A 22235-nucleotide genomic window follows, 5' to 3' on the forward strand; every position below is an offset into this window, starting at 1 on the left:
TGGGAAATAAAGTTCACCCCGGGGATCACTCCAGTGGCTGTACTTGATAGAGGCACAGGAAAATAACGTCGGGCAGCATGATGCCAGGGCACTTCTCTGGGCTAGGCTTGTAAAGGCTCCAGGGCCATTAGCCTAGTACACACCTATGCATCTGTGTAGTATTTGTCAGGCCTTCATCCCCAAAACCCTCAGAAGTCACCTTGCAGCTTTAAATCTTAGAGAACCAGCGACTCAAACGTCTGACTACAACTATTTATCCGATGTCTAGTTCCTTGGATGAGCCGCCAGTCAAAAAGGCAAAAAAAAAAAATCGCAGCCTTAACTAACTGCTGCGCCCTCTGTTCCAGCCATACCTCTTGAGGCCATTGAAGGCCCGGAGTCCTAGCCAGAATCCTTGGATCTTCCTTTGGCGGGTACCCATAGCCAAGTGGAGGCCATCAAAGAATCCACTGGCATGTCCCAGAGGAAATCACATGCATCTGAATCGGTCTCAGGGGGAAACCTAGGGTCATCATTTTCGGGGACCCGCGTGGGGTCTCTCAAATTGTAGTTTGCGAGGATGTTTCCTCAGGTGATGTGGAGTGGCGTCTGGCCCTTCATCACTCCACCGCATCTCTGATACCTCAGCATCGGAGTCCCACAAAAAGAAGCAGCAAAAGACCAAGCATATTGCCCCTTCTCAGATGCCCGCACCCTCTGACCAGCTTCTTGACACTTCACTCAAGGCCTTCTAAACGCATTCCCTGCCTTATGCCAGCCCCCTGCTCCGGTCCAGGCCCCTACTGCATCTTCCTCCAAGGGTAAGCTTGTTTCTGACGTTTCAGCTGAAGAAGAGAGTTCATCAGGGAATGAAACTCTCACTTAGACTTTACAAATTGCTTCCCCTCTGCGATACGCTTCCCCAAAAGAGAAGTTCAGTGGCACAGAGTCCCCAGGGGAAGATATTGCTTTCAGGAAAACTACTGCTCAGATGAAAGACTTTTTCAAGTGGGACAGCAACCAGGTCGCCGAGAACCAAAAGGGGTATGACCTTTTACAAGTGGAGTCTCCTAACTTGTCTGCTGTACCTCCAGTGCACCCTGCTTTATTGAATGCTTTCTTGGCTGCTCAAAAAACCCAGATTCTCAAACCCCTGCACCCAAACACCCAGATCGGTTTTATAAAGTCCCTTAGGATGCAAAATTCCTTTACAAAGCATCTTCTGCAGACCCTTCCATCATTGCTGTGGCTGCGGACAAAAACTCCAAGTTACTCCCTTCCACCTCCCTCCTCCCCACTGACAAGGAGAGCAGATTAATGGAATGCCTAGGGAAAAAAGTTTACACACCTATTACCTTAGCAGTGAGAGACATTAATTACCAGACTCTCATGGCCAAATACTCCTTGGCTCTGCTTTCCTACGTGGCTAAACAATTATGAGAGTTCCCTGACTTCCCGACCAAGGCTAAAGTCACTCCCCTCCTGAATTCCTCCACTCAAGTTACTAAGCATTCTATCAAGTGCAGTTATGATGCAGTAGAGACCTTATCTAGAGCTGCCATCTCGTGGTCTGTCATTAGGAGATATTCCTGGCATAGATTGCAGCCCTCTCCCTGATGACATTGTCTAAACTCATAGATGTTCCTTTGGACAACAAAGCTTTATTTGGTTCAGCAGCTGCTGAACTTTTCAAGGCCCTCCATGAGAAGGGTAAGGAACTATAGGATTTGAGGCACATTTTTGTCTCACCGGTTCCACGCTTTCAAAGGAACTACCCTGCCAAAACCTCCTTTGTGAGAAGGCCTGCTAGACAGATGCCAACCAAAGGCAAAAAAGATTCCAGGAAACGGCCCTTTCAGGCTAAGCCTGGTAGCCTGTGACTACCAGACATTGGATCCAGACAGCTTTTTTTCCATGTGCCTCTCTCTCTTGCTTTCCCTGCTTGGAATCGGGTTATCCAGAACTCAAGTCCTCTCAATAATAAAACCGGGATACTTCATGACATGGGTAACGAAACCTAATCCCAAAGGTGTTCCACAGCCCCCTCGAGACCAACTGGCTTCCTTTCCTCCAGTTCTTCAGGAACTCCTCACACAAGGTACAATATAAAAGTCACTCCTCTTGCAGGAGGAAAGGGAAGTTCCCAGGAAAATAGGTCACTGGAGGCCAATCCTGGATTTGTCCTATCTCAACACCTTCCTCCAGGTACCCTCCTTTTGGATTATCACTCTTCTTGCCGTCCTTCCCCTACTTCTTCACCAGGTCTTCTTGGTGTCCATCCCCTCTTCAGGAATTTCCTCTGCTTTTCAGTGAATTCTCCGCACTTTCAGTTCTGTGCTTTGCCATTTGGTCTCGCTACTGCCCCAAGAGTGTTCACAAAATGTCAAGCATCAGTCATGGCCTATGCCAGAACAAGGGGAATCCAGCTCTTCCCTTATTTAAACGGTATCATTATACAGTCCCCATCAATCCCTGTGGTCTTTCAACACCTAGACTTCACTATTTCCTGCATGAGACGTCTGGGGGTCACGATAAATCTAAAAAAGAATCATCCCTGATGCCCTCACAGGATCATGTGTATCTGGGGTGCAGGATCCTAATAGAAAAAAATGATGGCCCATCTTCCTCCAGAAAAAAAATTCTCTCATTTCAAGGAGTTACTCACTGTCAGCCAGGGATTTTCTCAGGCTCCTGGGATTCATGGCCTCCACTATCCCAGTGGTACCCCTGGCAAAGCTTCACATGAGGAAGTTCTAACAATGCTTAAGAGCAGTCTGGAAACAACACCTTCACCCCCTAGAGTTCATGTTCTCCATGCTTCCATGCTTTTCCAGGGAATTGAATTTGTGGATAGCCCAAATTAAGGCCACCCCAAGCCTGCTCCTACAACCCCTGCACCCCCCCCCCCAAGCAGGACCTCTTCACATATGCTTCAGACACAGGTTGGGGAGCAACCTTGGGGGAATGGAGAGTGAGAAACCAATGGACCTTCACTCAACAGAAAGAGCTAATCAAGATCAAGGAAAATTAGAGCCCTGATATTAGCCCTACAAATTTTCAAGGATAGTCTCTTACCAGGCATGCTGAGGTGGTACACAGACAGTACCACTGTGCTGTGGTACAGCAACAAACTGGGTGGACAAGGTCCTTCCTCTTGTGCAGGTTGGCCCTGCAACCATGGGAAATTACCCTAGAGAGACAAGTCACCATCCAGGCCATCTACATACCTTCAGCAGACAATGTAATGGCAGATACTGTAAGCAGGACCATGACTCCATCTCACAAATGAATGCTAAACAGGAATGTGTTCCTGGACCTGGTCCATTGATGGGGAATTCCAGATGTGGATTTATTTGTCTTCCCCATGAACAGACCACTTCTATCCTTCTGCTCCAGGGTACCACATCCCGAAGCTTGGGGGGGGGGGGGTGGATGCTGTCTCATTCCCTTGGAAGGGGATGTACACTTGTGCGTCTCTCCCCTTTCCCTCTTATACACAAAGTTCTGCTGAAAATTCAGAAAGAACAACCACAAATTTTGTTGGTGACTCCTTATTGGCCAAGGCAGCATTGGTTCCCCGTATTACTCCATCTAGCTAAGGGCAGTTGCCACAAGTTAATCCACTGGATGGACCAGCTCACACAGGAGACGGGAATGCTGTTACACCCCCAGCTGACCACTCTGAATCTTACTCTGTGGGTAATGGGGCATTGATTACTTTCAGACACCTATACACTGAGGATGTGCTTCATTTTCTGCAGAAGGCCAGAAAACCAACCACCAGGAAGTCATATCTTTCTAAGTGGAAGAGATTTTTTGTCTGGTGTCAAAAAACAATGTACAACCACTGGTCGTAAAACCTCCAGTGATCTTATCCTACCTGTGTGAATTGATGAAGTCTGGATTGTCTTACTCTTCACTCAAGACCCACTTATCTGCTATCTCAGCCTGCCTGCCACTCACCCCACCTCTGGCTTCTAGGTTAGAAGTTAAACTATTCTTGAAAGGGGTTATGCACCATAGATCTCCAAGGAAGCCCATTCCGCCTCTTTGGAATCTAAATTTCATCCTGGAAAATTTGACACTACCACCCTGTGAGCCAGCCAAAGACTGCTCTCTCCAATACTGTACATGGAAAACCGTACTTTTGGTGGCTATTACTTCAACCAGAAGGGTTTCTGAAGTAAAAGCCCTTATGGCCTCTCATCCCTTTACTGCTTTCCATAAAGATAGGGTGTGTTTATATACTAACCCAACCTTCAGCTGTCCTTGAGTCAGGCCATTAACCTTCTGACCTTCTTCCCTTCACCCCAAAACCTGGTTGAAAAGATTCTACATTCCTTAGATGTGCACAGACAACTCTGTTACTATTTGTCTAAGCCCAAATTCAACTGTAAATTTGACAGGTTTTGTCTACTACCACCCAAGAGCCCTGGGACACCCCATTTCAAAGCAAACCATATCCTCTCGGATTTCTAAAACCATCTCTTTTTGCCATACAGCCCATGGCAGAAGGCTTCCCTACCCAGTAAATGCACACTCCACTAGGGCAGTGTCCTCCTATAGGGCTTTTTTCAAGGGTTTGGATACAGTGGCCATTTTAGAAGCAGCTTACATGGTCCTGTGTCTCATACCTTCACCAAACACTACAAGTTGGACATGGTTTCTAGAGCCAGGGCAGGTTTTGCCAGATCTATTCTTTATGGCTTTGTGGAAAATGGTTCTGTTCAACCCCCAGATCTTAATAACAGGAGCTTTTGCACTTTCCCCTTATGTTATGGATATAGCAGCATATGAATAGAAGGACATAGTATTGTGTAAAATCTTAGCATAACTTTAGATGTTCTCCTCTTCTGTATCCTGCTGTATAGCTTCCCACCCTGCCTTCCCCCCGACACTTGCCTGACCCCTGACTAACCACTCCGTAGTTGCTGATTTCAGTGACATACAGTTTTGAGGTCGGTGCTTGCTAACGTCTGTTTTGTACCCATCAGTTTATGGCCGTCTGCAGAGAGAACTGTTAGATGTCACACGCACCTTTCCAGTAGCAGGTATCTTTTGTAGAATTGCTGGACGTACGAGAGTTAACCAGAGGCAGAGACTCCCTTGTGTTATGGATACAGCAGCATATAGAAGAGAATGGCATCTAAAGTCATGGTAAGATTTTATACAGTACTTTTTTTCTTCTTACTTTTTAAACTGCTGCCCAATAATTTCTAGTGCTTTTGGTGGTGGTTAGGGAGAGTCTGGGGCTTTAAAACCTTGCATGGATGACTATAGAGTTGCACAGTGTTTTAGTAGCTCTGCCGGTGACCTCCAATGCAAAGAGAAAATTGCCATGAAATAAGATGCATTGTCTTTGTTCCCCAGCAGTCATGTCTTTGCTCCACTTCTGTTTCACTCCTTTTCATTTACAAACATGTACGGTATAACAAACTAGCTTATAACCCAATTTTGAGTAAATTATCTTGAGTCGAGTCCTGATTTGGTCATTGTACCCTGATTCAGATGATCCTTTTCCTTAATTTATAACAGATTAGAAGCTTTACACTGACTATTCCAGATTTTCTCTGTAGAACTTGTGTCCATTATTATAAAATTATTAGAATGCTTTTTATTGAAATTGCCTTTGTAGCTCTGTCTCTCTGTGGTTCTGTCATGCTGTTGTGACGGTGGAAAAAACACCGAGCTTCACGTCAGTTAGGGATGCACCCAAAAAGGTGTGAAAGAAGCAGTGAGAGAGAAAGCAGGATGTATGCACACACGCACACACACACACCTCCCATTTCCTACGCACATACCCACCCAACACTAAGGTATGTATTACATTTGCCCTCAGCATTGCAGAGGCGAACCCCACCTCACTGAGCACTGTACAGATGTATGACATTACTATAAGTCCCCCCCCCCCCCCACCAAACAACAGCGGTGGCAGCCAACTATTTTTATCTTACCTTATTTGATGCCTTCATCATATGTAAGGAATCCTGTCAGTCACTCTTTGGCACCAGTATTCCCTTGATTTCAGTGACATTACAAGTTTAAATATGCTTGGCTTTATAGTATTTAAAAATAAGCCATTTCCACCTAACAGTCTCGTTTCCTGGTTCCCAGCAAGTGACCATTCCTATGCTAACACCTCCATACTGGGTCACATGAGAAGACCTCTCTGCAATTCACCTGACAAGAGTGAATATCACTAGAGGAAGAAAAACGGGCAAAATCTAGCTTACAGATTTGTAGTATGCCTGTGTAGGTATGGGAAGTAAAATGCATAAATCTAGATAAATACAGAATTAGTGTTATATTTTGATAAACTAAAAAGTAAAAAAACAAAGATACAAGTAAAGATTTTTTTAATAGAGAATGCTTTTTATTAAGTCGCTCTAAAAAGTTTAAAAAAAAAAAGGGGGGGGGTGTTTTTGGTGATTCCTGCTAGTACGTCAGGTACCTCATTACCAGAGTGAGCAAAACCAACCTATAATGCTTTTCTAAAATCATCTTGTATGTATTTCTTAACTCTTCCGTATTTTTACATTTTAGATTACTGAATAAAAAGCATTCTTTATTAAAATCTTTTTTTACGTAATTTTTTTTTTATTTGTTCTTAGGATCATCCTTTCAGGGCTCAGGGTCTTTCCCTGTTGGCTTGAAAACTCTGAAGGACTTTGTGCCCAAATCTATCTTTTTAGTTAGCTGACCTCGAGCTGTTTGGGCAAGTGGAAAGTACCCTGAAGCTTTGAAAGCTGGCCAGATGTTACTTTTTTGGCAGGATATAACCCATAAAGATAAGGCTTCTGCAGCAGGGATAATTCAGTCATCTGTTATGGTAAGTGTATTTGCACAACTGTACAGTCTGTACCTACTAGGGGCAGTTTGGGCAGATCTTGCTACATGTTGGAGCCATGGAGAGTGGGTCTCCAACCAGGAGGGGGCAAAAAAGACATGAAATTGTGCCAGATGATGACTCTGTATCCACCTGCGTCTTGATGGCTGAGATGAGGCCTTGGGAAGGAGGGAAGACATTTGGGATTCAGGCCATCCAAGGACTAACGAACATGACAGCAAATTCCATGTGTTGAAAAGTGAAGCCAGACTTTGTTAGCCAGGCTCATTGTCCCTTCATATTGGAAGTGGTCACTAGAGGTTGTACTGTTAATGCCTGTATAGGCTAACCCTAATGGTCTAGGAACTGGTAGTAAGCAGTGTCCATCTACAGGCAATCTACATCCTTTAAGCTGAGAATGTGATTGGAGGAAACACCTAACATGTTCAGTGTCAGCAGCTGTGAGTGGAGGCTGAACTTCAGCATGTTCAGGACTATACTGGATCAGCTGTGAATCTTTATACTTCAGATTAGAATTACCAAGCAGAAATGTTTTGTTTTAGGTTCCCAAGCTCAAAGACCTGAACTGTGGATATTCACCATACCACAGCATAGGGTGTTGGCTGCACACCTTTCCACCCATGCTGTTACTAAGTTTGAAAAAAGGTAGGAATGATGTCAAGGACTGATGCATATGCCTGAGGAGGGGTTTGCATCTGAAGCGTTGCATGCTGCTGATTCAAGAAAGGTATACTGTGGAGCAACCAAATCTCAGGCCCTTTGGGACTACTTATGGATGCATTCTGCTATCTTTAGACCTTGCTTTGCTGGAAGCCAGGAAGTAGTGCAAGATTTGATTCTTTCAGCTTTCATTGTCTAATTGTCTGACTCTTAGTTTGTATAATATAATGTTAATTGTCTGACTCTCTGAGCAAGCCACTTAGCCAGACACCACTTCCATGCTGAAACTAAAAAAGTTCAGTAGAGGCCAGTTTTCTACCCCAGAAATCAAATACAAATAAAAGGAATCATTAGAAAATAGTAAGTAGCTCAGTGAAAAGGTTCTTCGTACACCCAAAAATGCAGACCCAAGTAAGTACAGAAAGCTGCAGATCTTAAATTGACAAGAGTTGCACTGGAGGGTGAATTTTATCATTCCATTAAGGTAAATTTATTTGCTGGCACAGCATTCTGCATCATAGGCCTGAAATTGTTGGCAAACTAAAGTGGTTTCTCAAGTGGATAGTCAGTGCAATCTCCTGCCTTGTGACCTTAACTGGGTTCTTCAAAGACTAGCTTTGACTTCTTTTTGATCCCACTGCATTTGCACCCTTGAAGTTTTTCTTGGAGGTCTGTGTTCTTGCTGACTGATGTTGGCCAGGAGAATGCCAGAGCTGAAAGCCCTTCTGCTAGAAATCTTAAATGTAGGCTTCTGTAAAATGAGGTTGAGTTTTCCCACCTCTTTTTCAAAAGTAGTGTCTGATCTGGCCTTAACTTAGGGCATTCAAACTACCCCTTTCATTAGTGCTTCAAAGGGATGAAGGTGGCTTCTTTATCAGATCACCAAAACCAAGGTCATTGTCCAAAAATGTCACCTTTTTGGTTTCTTTATGCTGTGAAGAGTATTAAGGTAGCCTCCAGGTAGACACTTTCCAAATGTTTAAATTTTTATTGTTACTTTGACTATAGCAAGAAGCCATTAAGGAATGCTAGGCAGAGTCCATTTTGAGGGTAGTGGCCACTATTGCTGTATCCTGCACAAATGTTTGCTTAGGACATTAGTGAAACATCTCTTTGGGCATTTCAACTTTTTTTTTCAAGGACTACAGAGTGGAAATCCAGTTTTGGAGCAGAAGTGAGCAAGTTCTACCCTGTCATCCTGCAAGGCTTGATCTATCCTGCCTTTCAGGTAAGTTCTTTGACTGTAGTGGTACTGTCCCACAGATTGGAAGAACCACAGTGGTGATTTCTGTAATGAATATAGCACAATTGTAAGCAGCTTGTTATAAAAGATGTTGCAGTAGGTAACTGCTGCTTGTAATCTGGCAACGTCCTACCGTCTCAACTTCTAATGTTTACCCCAGGGAGTAGAGACGCACATTATTCTTTAACCTTTTCTCCTTATTCTGTGGAACCATGTGACTAAGTCCCCTAATCTTGCAGCTAGGAGAATAGGATGGTAAGGCTAGGCAACTTGGCTCTCCCTTTTTCTTGACAATGCCATTCATTCCTGTCTGGGTGGCATGTCAGACAAGAGATGTCATAGAGGTAGCCATGGGATAGCTCTTGTTACAGCTTTATTTCTTCCTTTCTGTGTAGGGAATTGCAACTTATATCCTACTGTGGGCCTTCTGGGTGACTTTGTTCTTGAATGGAGGGTAACTGCAGGTGCAGTAAAGTGAGCAAATTTTATGCCCCAGTTCACTTCTGTGCCTTCCCGTACTTGAAAGGAGTTGTGGCGTCATGTGCCCTGAACTGATGTTTCCCTGCCGGAGTAGGCACGCCTTTCCTCCATTTGCTTGCTTCAGTAGACATTTGAACCCCTGTTGAAATCTGGTCTGTTGTTTTAAGCTTTGTCCCTGTATGCAGTGGAGCTGTTTTTTTATGGTAGTCCTTATCTGGCTGTGGGAAACTATTCTTTTAGATAGGGGGTCCACAGCTTGATATTTTTGTGCAGCCCATTCCTCTTAGCTTGGAAGATGAGCCTACTGAGGGATCTGTTCCAGATTTCTACTGTAGTTGCACTACAATATAAGGGGGTGCCACACTAATGCAATCTTTGGAAGTGACCTTAAACCAAGGTCTCAGCTCGCCAAGTTGATGGTAATTGAAGTGGATGTTGAAGACACTGTTGCTGTTATCAAAAAGAGTAAGAACAGCTTTATTAAAATATATTGTTTTCAAAGATATATTTACGGTTACTGATGTATTTGTGTATGTAAATGTATGAAAACTTTCTAAACAGTTGAAAATGTTCACCATAAGTTGTATCGTTTTATTGCTTTTCTCTGTATAATTTCATTCATATTTGATTTGACAGCGTGATTAATGTAAGGAATTTCTCTTATGCATGGTCTAGTTTCCCCTAATTTGCAGTAATATTAAAAATGTCTCCTCTAAAAATATGCCAGTCAGCAGACTGAAGACTGCCTTCCTGAGATGTACAAATCTGAAAAAGCTGTGTCCTGAGAGCTAGGCACAGAATTAAAACAGCTCATCTCCTCCTCTTATAGGTGTTATTGACCTCTGACAAAGCTGCAGCTAACTTCTCTGACCGCTCTTTGCTGAAGAACTTGGGCCACTGGTTGGGAATGATCACTTTAGCAAAAAATAAGCCCATTTTGCACACAGTAAGTAGCCTTTGCATGTTTTTTTTTTTTTATCCATATGCAATACTTCATGTTCCACGGAAATGTAGGGAAAAATGTTGAGTGCTTAACCAAAAGTGTACTTTGTGCATTTTTTTTTTTTTTTTTTTTTTTTTTTTTTGCTTTTGAACCTTACAGTTGGACTTTAAAGTTTATTTCGTATAGTTAGGTTTCCATGTCTTGGCTTTGCTGCTGTCAGAATTAAGACAGAAATGACCTTACCAGAAAGAGAAAGGAAGAAGTTGTTTTAATTTTAGCATGTGTACAAGTTATATCATCTGTCCAATAAGTCTTAATTTGTGTACTTGTCTCAGTCAGTGGATTGTGGCAGGTTTCCTTGGGTAGCCCTTAAATCCTTTTTAGACTTCCTGTTTTTTTTGTTTTGTTTTTCTGTCCTGTTGTAGACAAGTCTGACTCTGTTAAGGTCCTGCCCAGGTCAATGCTGTTTGTTCTTACCACTGTGAACTGTTATTGACTTAAATGCATTTTTAAGTTCTTTCTCACATCTCTTCCAATAAGCAGTTGATTCCATTCCCCTTGTAGTCTTCAGGATTTCTCTCTTAAATTGTTCTAATTTTTTTAATTTTAAGATGTCCTTCGTGTTTCACTATTGCAGTCATCACATTTGAGTTATCTGCCTCCAGGTAGCTCTCAGCCGGCCTGAATACCAGAGTCTTCAGATTTCTGCGTCAGATGCTGTTGCTTCTTCCATGACGTCAGGGGTATAAAAAGTGCAACCGACACCATTACATCAGTCTTTCTTGCCATGCGGTGCCCGAAGCAGAAGCAGTTTGCACGTGCAGGTCGTCAGACTCCTGAAATTTTCATTTTCGAGTTTCAGACCTGAAGTCTTCTAAAAGATAAGTACCCTGTTGGGGATCCTTTATTCTTGTTCTAACCGATGTCAGAAAAAATTAGCGATCGTCTTGCCTGTGGAAAGCAAATAACTTATAGAGCTTTTCATTCTTACTGTGTCACCTGTTTAGGCTCAGACCACGACGTCCCTCGCTGTCGGTTTTGTGCCTTGTTCAACACCCGAACTGTTCGTCGGGCTATTTTTATAGCTAAATACTTTTGTTCTCGATCTCCTTACTCCAAAATGGCTTCATTAAGCCATCCAACTACCAATCTTTTGAAAAAAAATGTAAGGATAAAGACAGACCGCATAGGTCTAAAACTGCCGATGCTTCCGTTAAGCTAGTCGCCAGTCTGCCGGTACTCAGTGAGGAGCTTTCACAGACCCTGATATCCAGTACTACAGATTCGCAGGCCTCTTCTGAGACCCATTCGGAGTCCGGTATGCCGCAAAATGCTTCTTCGACTATGGAACCTGCAGATGTTTCTACCTTGGATGGGTCCGGAGCTGCTGTGCAGGCACCGGCTTCTGAGGGTGGATTCAGGCCTACCGATTTTCATATTAAACTGACTTCTTTTCATGTTAGAAATACCGAATTCCTCAGGCCTAATGCTCACACACTACGCCTAGATAACAGACCAAATTGGATACTCCAGCCCATATGTCTCAAAAACAAATGATTAAAATGGCTGAAGATCTTATTGCAGTAATTAGGGGAAGCCAGCCTTCCCCCACAGAGACCTAAAACTGATTTTCTTCCTTCTGACTACCAGGATTTACCCTTATCTACTTATGAGGATTCTGATTCGGAGGATTCCATTCCCTCTGCCTCCCCTCCAGAAGATTTTTCTTTTGGTGAAACCTTACATACCCGTAGGGAGCATTTCTGCTGGGAAAGCCAGGACTATTCTGAGTCCAGAAAGAGACTTAGGGAATTTTTACTCCTGCCTCAATACAGACCTCTAGCTAGCCCACCTGTTCTGGAGATTGTGGATGATGTTTTCTTGGAATCCAGCCTTACTCCAGTCACCTTGCCTCCAACTCCGAGGAAACCTGACAGGTACTGCAGGGTACTGGAGTCTCACAAATTCCTCTTCAAGAATCCCACTCCGGATCCAGAAGCTATTTCCCAAGGACCAAAAGGCATTAAGGCTACTACTGCCAAAAACCCTACACCTTCTGATTAGGGACTCTAGAGCTTTAGACAGATGGGGTAAAAAGGTATACACTTCTGCTACTTTGGCCATTAGGGCTTTAAATTGCCAGTTTCATGTGTTAAAGTATCAACAGCATGTTATGGGACTACTTCAGCAGAAAATTATGTTGATTCCTGAGTGTGCTGAACACAAAGATTTACAAGAGTTAATGCATTCTGCTGACCAAGTTGGTAAACATACTTTGCAATGTGGTTTTGATGCTTTGGAAGCATCTTGCAGGGCTGCTGTCACTGGGTCTGTACTTAGAAGGCATGCTTGGCTTAAGGAACAAAACTTCCCAGATCATGTTAAAGCTAAATTACTGGATGCTCTCTTAAACCAAAACCTCCTTTTTGGCAACAAAGCAGAAGAGGTCCTCAAAAGAATGGAGGAAAAAGCTAAATCTATGCAAACTGTTGAAGATTTCTAACAAGTACAGCCTCCTAGATTCAGTAGGCATTGGCCTTCAAAGAACTGGCCTTCAGTCCAAACCCAAGAGCACCAGACCACCAAGACTTCAGTCTCAGGCTATGCACAGCTCTAAGCAGTGGGGAGCTTCCACTTCCAAAGCAGGGAGTAGTAAGCCACCCCCCTTTGGAAAAATGGCACAATGACTTATCCTTAACTCTTCCAAGCCCTGCTCAACTACTTGCTCCCTTAGGAGGAAAGATCGCCCTGCATGCAAAAAACTGGGAACTCATTACCCTGGACAAATGGGTTTTAAGCATAGTTTCCCTAGGATACAGATTCCACTTCCACTTATAATGGCCAGACCTCCCCCCAAATCAGTGGGCGGAGGCCCTCAAACAAGATGTTCTTCGTGTTTCACTGTTGCAGTCATCACATTTGGGTTATCTGCTTGCAGTAGCCCTCAGTAGGCCTGATTATCAACGTCTTGAGTCCTGCCTCAGTTGCTGTCTCATCTTCCGTGAAGTCAGGCGTATAAAGAATGCACCCCATGCCATTACATTAGTCTTTCTTGTCGTGCGGTGCCTGAAGCAGAAGCAGTTTGCAAGTGCCGGTCGGCCGTCTCCTGAAATTTTCATTTTTGAGTTTCAGAACCGAAGTTTTCAACTAAAGCTAAGTACCCCGATGTCAGTAAAAGTCAATAATTGTATTTCTTGTGGAAAGCAAATACCTCACAAAAATTTTCATTCGTACTGTATTCCTTGCCTAGGCCCTGACCATGGCGTACCTCGCTGTCGGTTTTGTGCCTTATTTAAGCAAGAAACTATTCGTCGTTTGTATATTTACGCTTCTAAATATTTTGGTACTCTGTTCAATTATCCGGATATGTCTTTGGTAAGCCATCCGACTACCGACATTCCAAAAAAACACAAAATACAGAGACAGGCCGCCTAGGTCCAAAGCTGCTGACGCTTCTCCTAAGCCAGTTGCCAGTTCTCTGGTACTCAGTGAGGCGCTTTCGTAGCCCCTGATACCCGCTACTTCAGATTCGCAGGCCTCTACTGAGACCCATTCGGAGTCCGATATGCTCCGAGATGCTTCAGCTGTGGAACCTGCGGGTGTCTCTACCTTGGATGGGTCCGGAACCGCTGTGCAGACACCAGCTTCTGAGGGTGTATTCAGGCCTACTGACTTGCATATTAAACTGACGCCATCTTCTTCTTCAAGGCATAAAACTCGAACCATGCCTAGAAAACCAATGCCCAGACCACATGGTCAGGCCTCTATGCCTAAAAAAACAAATAAGAATGGCTGAAGACCTTATTACTTTAATCAGGAGAAGCCAACTTTCTCCCTCTAAGAAACCTAGGACTGAATTTGCTTATGATACTTCTGACCAGGATTCTGAAATTTCTCTTTCCTCTGATGACCGTTTTTTACCCTTATCTACCTATGAGGATTCTGATGCAGAGGCCTCTATTCCCTTTGCTTCCCCCCAGAGGATTTCTTTTTAAGTGAAACCCTGCATACTCTTGGGGAGCACTTTCGCTGTGAAAGCCAGGATTACTCTGATTCTAAAGAGAGGCTTAGGGGTTTCTTACTCCTGCCCCAACACAGGCCTTTAGCTATTCCTCCTGTACTAGACATTGTTGATAATGCCTTTTCGGAATCTAGCTTGGCCCCTAACTCTTTACCTCCTGCTCCCAGAAAACCTGATGGATATTACAGGGTGCTTGACTCTCTCAAGTTCCTTTTTAAAAATCCTACTGTGGATCCTGAGACCATTTCACAGGGACCCCACGGGCATTAAGTCTACTACTGCCAAAACTTCTACCCTCTCTGGTCTCTAGGGTGCTGGATAGATGGGGTAAGAAAGTATGCACTTATGCAACATGGGCCGTTAGGGCCTTAAACTACCAGTTTCATATGTTAAAGTATCAGCAGCATATTATTGGATTGCTTAAACAGAAAATGATGTTGATTCCTGACTGTGCTGAAAATAAGGATTTACAGTATTTAATGCATTCTGCTAAACAGGTTGGAAAGCATACTTTGCAGTGTGGTTTTGATTCACTAGAGGCATCTTGCAGGGCTGCTGTCACTGGGTCTGTACTTGGAAGGCATGCTTGGCTTAAGGAGCAATTTTTGCAAGATCATGTTAAAGCTTAATTGCTGGATGCCCCCTTAAATCAGGACCACCTGTTTGGCAACAAAGCATAAATTGTTCTTAAAAAGATGGAGGAAGAAGCTAAATCTATGCAAACTGTTAAAGATTTCCTACAAGTACAGCCTCCAAGATTTAGTAGGCGTTGGCCATCTAAGAATTGGTCTTTTCCTGCCTCTTCCAGGCCTTCTCAGTCCAATCCCAGAACCAGCAGAACATCCAGGCTTCATTCCCAGGGTACGCACAGGACTAAGCAGTGGGTGGCTCCCACTTCCATATCTGGGAGTAGTAAGACTTCCCCCTATGGTAAACTGTCTCAGTGATGTGACTTAACTTTAAAACTTCCAAGCACTTCTCAACTGACTGCTCCTTTAGGGGGAAAGATTGCTCTGCAGGCAAAAAAATGGGAACTCATTTCCCAGGACAAAGAGGTTTTAAATATAGTTTCCCATGGATACAGATTTCACTTCCACACGTTACCAACCCCAAACGGTTGGCCAGATCTACCCCCAAATCAGTGGGCAGAGGCTCAAAAGCAAGTACTCTCTCTCTTAAGCATAAAGGCTATTCAAACTGTACCAGAAGAGGAAAAGGGACCAGGTTTCTACTCAAGACTTTTCCTAGTACCCAGAAAAGACAACTCATGGTGTCATATCCTGGACCTTTCTGTCTTAAACACCTTTTTGGTGATTCCAAAATTCAACATGCTGACTCTTCACCAGTTACTTCCTATGCTAGGCAAAGATGCCTGGTTGGCAACGCTGGATTTAAAGGAAGCCTACATATGCATCCCAATCAGGGAATCTTGCAGAAGATACCTATGCTTCAAAGCAGGCTACATGCACTATCAGTTGTCTGCACTGCCCTTTGGCTTATCTACTGCACCCAGGGTATTCACAAAGTGCCTGGCTGCAGTCATTGCATTTTGCAGGCAAAGAAATATGCAAATATACCCATACCTGGATGATTGTTTAATTCAGGCAGAAAGCCGGGACATACTTTGGAATCATCTGGCATTTATACAAAAGGTGCTAACTTGTCTGGGGTGCACCATAAATGAAAAATCACATCTGGTACCCTGTCAACAAATTATATTCCTGGGAGCAAGGTTGAACACAACTTCCCAGATGGCTTTCCTCATGCCAGAGAAACAAATTCATTTGACAACTTACTTCAAACTATTGGCCACAAAAACCCTGCTATCTGCAAGGCAAATACTGCAAGCCTTTGGGTTCATGGCCTCCTGCATTCTACTAATTCCATATGCAAGACTGCATATGAGGAAACTACAGTGGTAGCTGAAAAGCCTATAGTGTCAACATTCTCAGGATCTAGAAGCAATGATTCCTATCATACCTTGCCTGCGGTTAGAGTTCCTTTGGTGGGCAGAGGCCTGCCACCAAAATAAGGGACTACCATTCACTCTAGCCCCTGCTGCCCGAACCCTAAGAACAGACGCATCAAACTATTCATGGGGGGGCTCACCTGGCAGGGAAGTGCATTCAGGGCAAATGGAACCCAAGTGAAATTCACCTGCATATCAATCAAAAAGAAATGTTAGCTGTACAGAATGCTCTGACAGCCTTCAAGGACCACATTCTTCCAGGACAATTAATGGTAAAGATGGACAACACCACTGTTATGTGGTACATAAGCAGGGGGGTTACCCATTCTTACCCCCTCTGCAGACTAGTCATGGCTCTGTGGAACACAGCCTGGAGCTAACAAGTGCATCTACAGGCTCAATTCCTGCCAGGAAAACTAAATACACTGGCAGATGAACTAAGCAGAAATCTCATGGACCCACATGAGTGGAAACTGGAACCAAAGACAGACCTTCAACATGTTGATAAACAAATGGGGGAGCCCAGATATAGACCTGCTTGCCTCACCCCAGAACTACCAATTGGACAAATTCTGCGCAAGGACTTCCCACAAAAAAGCTTGGAATGTGGATGCTCTGTCCTTCAGCTGGAAAAATCTGTCAGTTTATGCCTTTCCTCCTCTGCCTGTCCTCTCCAATGTACTACTAAAGATCAAACGGAACAAACCACGAACGGTACTGATTGCACCAGACTGGCCATGCTAACACTGGGTACCCCGTTTTGCGCAGTTTGTCACTGCTGGCTCCATGGCACCTGCCTCAGACCCCTACCCTGCTGTCACAGGAGGTGAGCCAGATTCTGCACCCTCAGCTTCAAAACCTGAACCTGGAAGCCTGGCTAATTACTTAATCTCTCCATTACCATCACTCAGTAAACAAGTGTTGATGTCATTTTGGAGGTAAGGAGAACTAGTACTAGAAAATCTTATGCTGAAAAATGGAAAAGATTTTGTGCCTGGAACCAAACTCAAGAGATGGACACAGCAGCGCCCAATTTACCTCAGATTCTTCAATACTTAACCGAGATGCCTTTCTTTTTCCTCCATTAAAATTCACACCTCAGCCATTTCAGCTTATTACAACACAGAACCACCCCTCTTCTCTCATCCACTGCTCAAGCAGTTCCTCAGAGGGGCCAAAAACTTAAGACCACCCAGGAGAGCCCCAACTCTAGCCTGGGACCTTAACTTTGTATTGGAAAAACTCACTCTTCCTCCTTTTGAGCCAGCTGTAAGTGCAGAGTTAAAATTCCTTTCTTGGAAAACAGCCTTCCTTTTTGAAATCACTTCAGCAAGAAGGGTATCTGAATTACAGGCCCTTATGGCAGTGGAGCCTTGCATCATCTTTCATGCGGACAGGGTGTCCCTCAGGACCAAGCCCTCCCTCCATGCCCAAGGTGGTGTCCAGGGTGGCTCTTAATCAGTCCATTCATTTGCCAACCTTCTTTTCTAATCCACAGAACTAAGGGGAACGGATACTGCACTCCTTAAATGTGCACAGACAACTTAGATTTTGCTTGGACAGGACTTTACCTCAAAGGAAATCTGAACAACTGCTTTTGGCATTTGCTGTAGGGGCAGAGGGGAAGGCTATTTCAAAGCAAACCATTTCTAAATGGATAGGCCATTGCATTCACTTCTGCTATAAACACCATGGAAAGCCTATCCCACAGGGGATTAGACCCCATTCACCCAGGGCTGCATCTACCTCTACAGCCTTTCTCAGAGGTGTCCCTACCAGGGACATCCTAGAAGCTGCTACCCGGAGTTCTGTACATACTTTCACCAAGCATTACCATTTACCAATTTTTTCTAATTCCAGAGCTGGCTTCGCCACTGCAGTCTTGTAGGGCCTTATAGCTGGTTCTAATGCTATCTAAATTCCTCCTCCCATCCTTAGCTTTGGGAATCTACCCAAATGTGGTGACTGCAACAGTGAAACACTAAGAACATAGTACAGTTGTGTACACTTACCATAAATGTAGATGTTCGAGTGTATTCACTGTTGCAGTCCTGGTTACCCTCCCTCCAGCCCCGTGACTTCTTTTGGCTATACCTCTACTCTCCTTTACTATGCTTAAAAGCTTTTTGGTGTATTTGCTTTTTTGTTGGAGGTATAACCTTGTATATATTTATTTAATTGCTTTCCATTGGGGGGGGCACCTGACATCTGGGGCAAGAAAAACTGATGTAATGGCGTCGGCTGCATGCTTTATACCCCTGACTACCTGACGTCGCGGAAGATGAGAGAGCAACCGATGCAGGACCCAAGACTTTGATAATCAGGCTGACTGAGGGCTACTGCAAGCAGATAACCCAAATGTGATGACTGCAACAGTGAATACACACAAACATCTACATTTATGATAAGTGTACACAACTGTACTTTGTCTCTCCACTATCAGGGCTATTCAACCTGTCCCAGCCGAACAAAGGGGACAAGGTGTTTATTGAAGACTATTCCTGGTCTATTCTCAACTCCTTTCTGGTGGTTCCAAAATTCAAAATGTTCACTCTTCAACAGCTTCTTCCTATGCTAGCCAATGATGCCTGGCTGGCAACCCTTGTCTTAAAAGAAGCTTACCTGCACATCCCAATAAGGCAATCCTGCAGACAGTACTTACGTTTCAGGGAGGGTTCCATGCATTCAGTTCTCTGCACTTCCCTTTGGCTTATCTACTGCACCCAGGGTATTCGCAAAGTGCCTAGCTCCAGCTGTTGCATTTGGCAGGCAGAGAATGATTCAGATTTACCCATACTTGGGCGATTGCCTGATTCAGGCAGAAAGTCAGGACTTGCTATTACAACACCTGGCATTTGTAAAGAGACTTTTAACCTCACTGGGGTACACCATCAACAAGAAGAAATCACACCTAGTACCCTGCCAACAGATTGTGTTCCTGGGAGCAAGCTTGAATACACCTTCCCAGATGGCATTCCTCACTCCAGAGAAACAAGTTTATTTGACAACCTACTTCAGCCTACTGGCCATAAAAATCCAGCTCTCTGTAAGGATAATCCTGCAAGCCCTGGGGTTTATGGCCTCTTGCATTCTGTTAATTCCATAGGCAAGACTGCATATCGGGAAACTTCACTGGTATCTAAAAAGTCTATGGTGTCAACATTCGCAGGACCAAGAAACAATGATTCCTATCATTCCTTGTCAAAGGGTAGAGTTCCTTTGGTGGGCAGAGGCCTGCTACCACAAGAAGGGACTCACTTTCAGTCTACCCCCTGCTGCCCAAACCCTTACAACAGATGCATCAGACTACGCATGGGGGGCCTACATGGCAGGACACTGCATTCAGGGCAAATGGAACCCAAAACAGATGCACCTGCATATCAATCATAAAGAAATGTTAGCTGTACAGAATGCTCTGACAACCTTCAAGGACCTTATTCTTCCAGGACAGCTATTAGTAAAGACAGTCAACACCACAGTTTTGTGGTACATAAACAAGCAGGGGGGGAACCCATTCCTACCTACTCTGCAGACTCTGTGGAACACAGCCTTGAACTACCAAGTGAACTTGCAAGCTCAATTCTTGCCAGGCAAACTTAATTAAGCAGAAATCTCTCGGACCCACACGAATGGAAACTGGAACCTAAAATATTCAAGCTCTTTAGGAACAGCCAGAGGTAGACCTGTTTGTCTCCCCTCAGAACTACCAGTTGAACAAATTATGCACCAGAACTCCCCACAGTCAAGCTTGGAGAGTGGATGCCGTGTTCTTTAACTGGGAAAGCATCTCAGTTTATGCCTTTCCCCCTCTGCCTCTCCTCTCGAAGGTTCTACTAAAGATCAAACAGGACAAGCCAAGGACAATAGTGATTGCCCCAGACTGGCCATGCCAGCACTGGTATCCCCTTTTGCGCAGTCAAACAGTGCTACAACCATGGCACTTGCCTCAGACCCCCCTCTCCCTGCTGTCCCAGCAAGGCGGGCCAGATTCTGCACTCCCAGCTTCAAACCCTGAACCTTGCAGCCTGGCTAATTCCTTGAGCTCACCCCTAGCAACCCTCAGTAAGCAGGTGCTGGATGTAATTTATTGAGGCAAGGAGGCCTAGTACTAGAAAATCCTACTCAGAAAAGTGGAAAATATACTGTTCCTGGAGCCAGGCTCAGGGGAAAGGTGCAACGGTGCCCATCTTACCCCATATTCTAGATTATTTAACAGAAATGCTCCACAAGGGCCTGTCTTTCTCTTCAATTAAGATTCATGCCTCTGCCATTTCAGCACATTATAATACTGAGCCACCCTTTTCTCTCATCCCCTGCTAAAACTATTCCTTAGAGGGGCCAAAAATTTAAGGCCCTCCAGGAGAGCTCCCACTCCAGCCTGGGACCTTAACTTTGTATTGGAAAAACTCACTCTTCCCCCTTTTGAACCAGCTGCTACAGCAGAGCTGAAATTCCAAAACAGCATTACTTCTAGCCATCACTTCAGCAAGAAGAGTGAACTGCAGGCCCTTATGGCAGTGGAACCCTTCATTATCTTCCATGCAGACAGGGTTTCCCTCGGGGACTAATCCATCCTTTATGCCCAAGGTGGTGTCTAGTGTGGCTCTAAACCAGTCCATTCATTTGCCTACCTTTTCCCTAATCCTCAAAATAGGGGAGAAAGGATACTGCATTTTCTGGATGTGCACAGACAGCTTAGATTCTGTTTGGACAGAACTAAGCCTCTCAGAAAATCTGACCAGCTGCTAGTTAGTTTTGCTGTAGGGGCAGAGGGAAAGGCCATTTCAAAGCAAACCATTTCCAATTGGATAGCCCATTGCATCCATTTCTGCTACTAGCACCATGGAAAACCTACCCGACAAGGGATAAGCTCACATTCCACCAGGGCTGCATCTACCTCTACAGCATTTTTCAGAGGAGTCCCTACCAGGGACATCCTGGAAACTGCTACCTGGAGCTCTGTACATACTTTCACCAAGCATTACCACCTACCTATCTTTTCTAAATCCAGAGCTGGATTTGCCACAGCAGTCTTACAGGGCCTGATTGCTAGTCCCAATGCTCTAACTGCCTCCACCCTTCCTTAGCTTTGAGAATCAACCCAAATATGATGACTGCAACAGTGAAACACAAAGAACATTGTACAGTTGTGTACACTTACCATAAATGTAGATGTTAGAGTGTATTCACTGTTGCAGTCCTGGTTACCCTCCCTCCATTCTCTGACTTCTCTTGGCTCTACCTTTCCTTCTTTGGCATATATTATATCATGTGTATTTGCTTTTTGCTGGGGGGGGGGGTTCCATACCATGTAATTGCTTCCTATTGTGGGGGCACCTGACATCTGGGGCAAGAAAAATGATGTAATGGCGTCTGCTGCATGTTTTTATACCCCTGACATCATGGAAGAAGTGACGGCATCCTACACAGAAATCCGAACATTCTGGTATTCCGGCCGGCTGAGGGCTACCTGCAGGCAGATAACCAAGATATGATTACTGCAACAGTGAATAACACTCTAACATCTACATTTATGGTAAGTGTACACAACTGTATTTTTTTATAGGGCTTTTTGTCACTGGACTGGATATTTTCTAGTGGTTGTATTTCCCACCACCATCACAAAAAGTCTCTGAAGGCAAAATACTTTCAAGTTGAGTTGGCTCTCATTTTTTCTGCATTTTTACTCTCTCTACTCTGATTCTGAAACTGTAGCTATACATTTTTAAGTTTTTACAGTATCCGTTATCTTCCTGTGTGGATTTTCAGCATTGCTCATGTAATTGTGTTTAAATCACTTTTTACATTTAAAACCAAAGGCCAGTTTTGGCTAGTTGTAACTAGAGCTTGTAGTAATTAAACCCAGTGGGGGGGATATCTGTGGTTATGCAAAGGTAAACCATCTGGTATTTTTCTTTACACAAGCAGTCAGCCATCTTTGTCTTTGTGCTGTTAGGAGCTGAAAATAACAGTCTTCAAGCCAATACCAAACAAAGCACTTAGACTCCATTTTGTATCCAGATAAGTACATTTAAGCTACTGGACTTATCTTACCATTTAAGTACGTTTTGTTTTTCACAGCCACCCACACTC

The 22235-nt window shown here is 44.1% G+C and overlaps 1 protein-coding gene across 1 annotated transcript in view; it reads left to right on the forward strand.

The window, feature by feature from the left end:
• Nucleotides 1-22235, forward strand: part of CNOT1 (CCR4-NOT transcription complex subunit 1) — a 4219019-nt gene that overhangs the window by 2531841 nt on the left and 1664943 nt on the right. The window contains exon 25 of the mRNA XM_044079520.1: nucleotides 10039-10155. Within this exon, the coding sequence (XP_043935455.1) occupies nucleotides 10039-10155 (117 nt within the window). The remainder of the gene's footprint in view (nucleotides 1-10038; nucleotides 10156-22235) is intronic.

This window comes from Protopterus annectens, chromosome 8.part0 (assembly GCF_019279795.1).
Source record: "Protopterus annectens isolate FY-2018-M chromosome 8.part0, PAN1.0, whole genome shotgun sequence".
Taxonomy (NCBI): Eukaryota; Metazoa; Chordata; order Ceratodontiformes; family Protopteridae; genus Protopterus; species Protopterus annectens.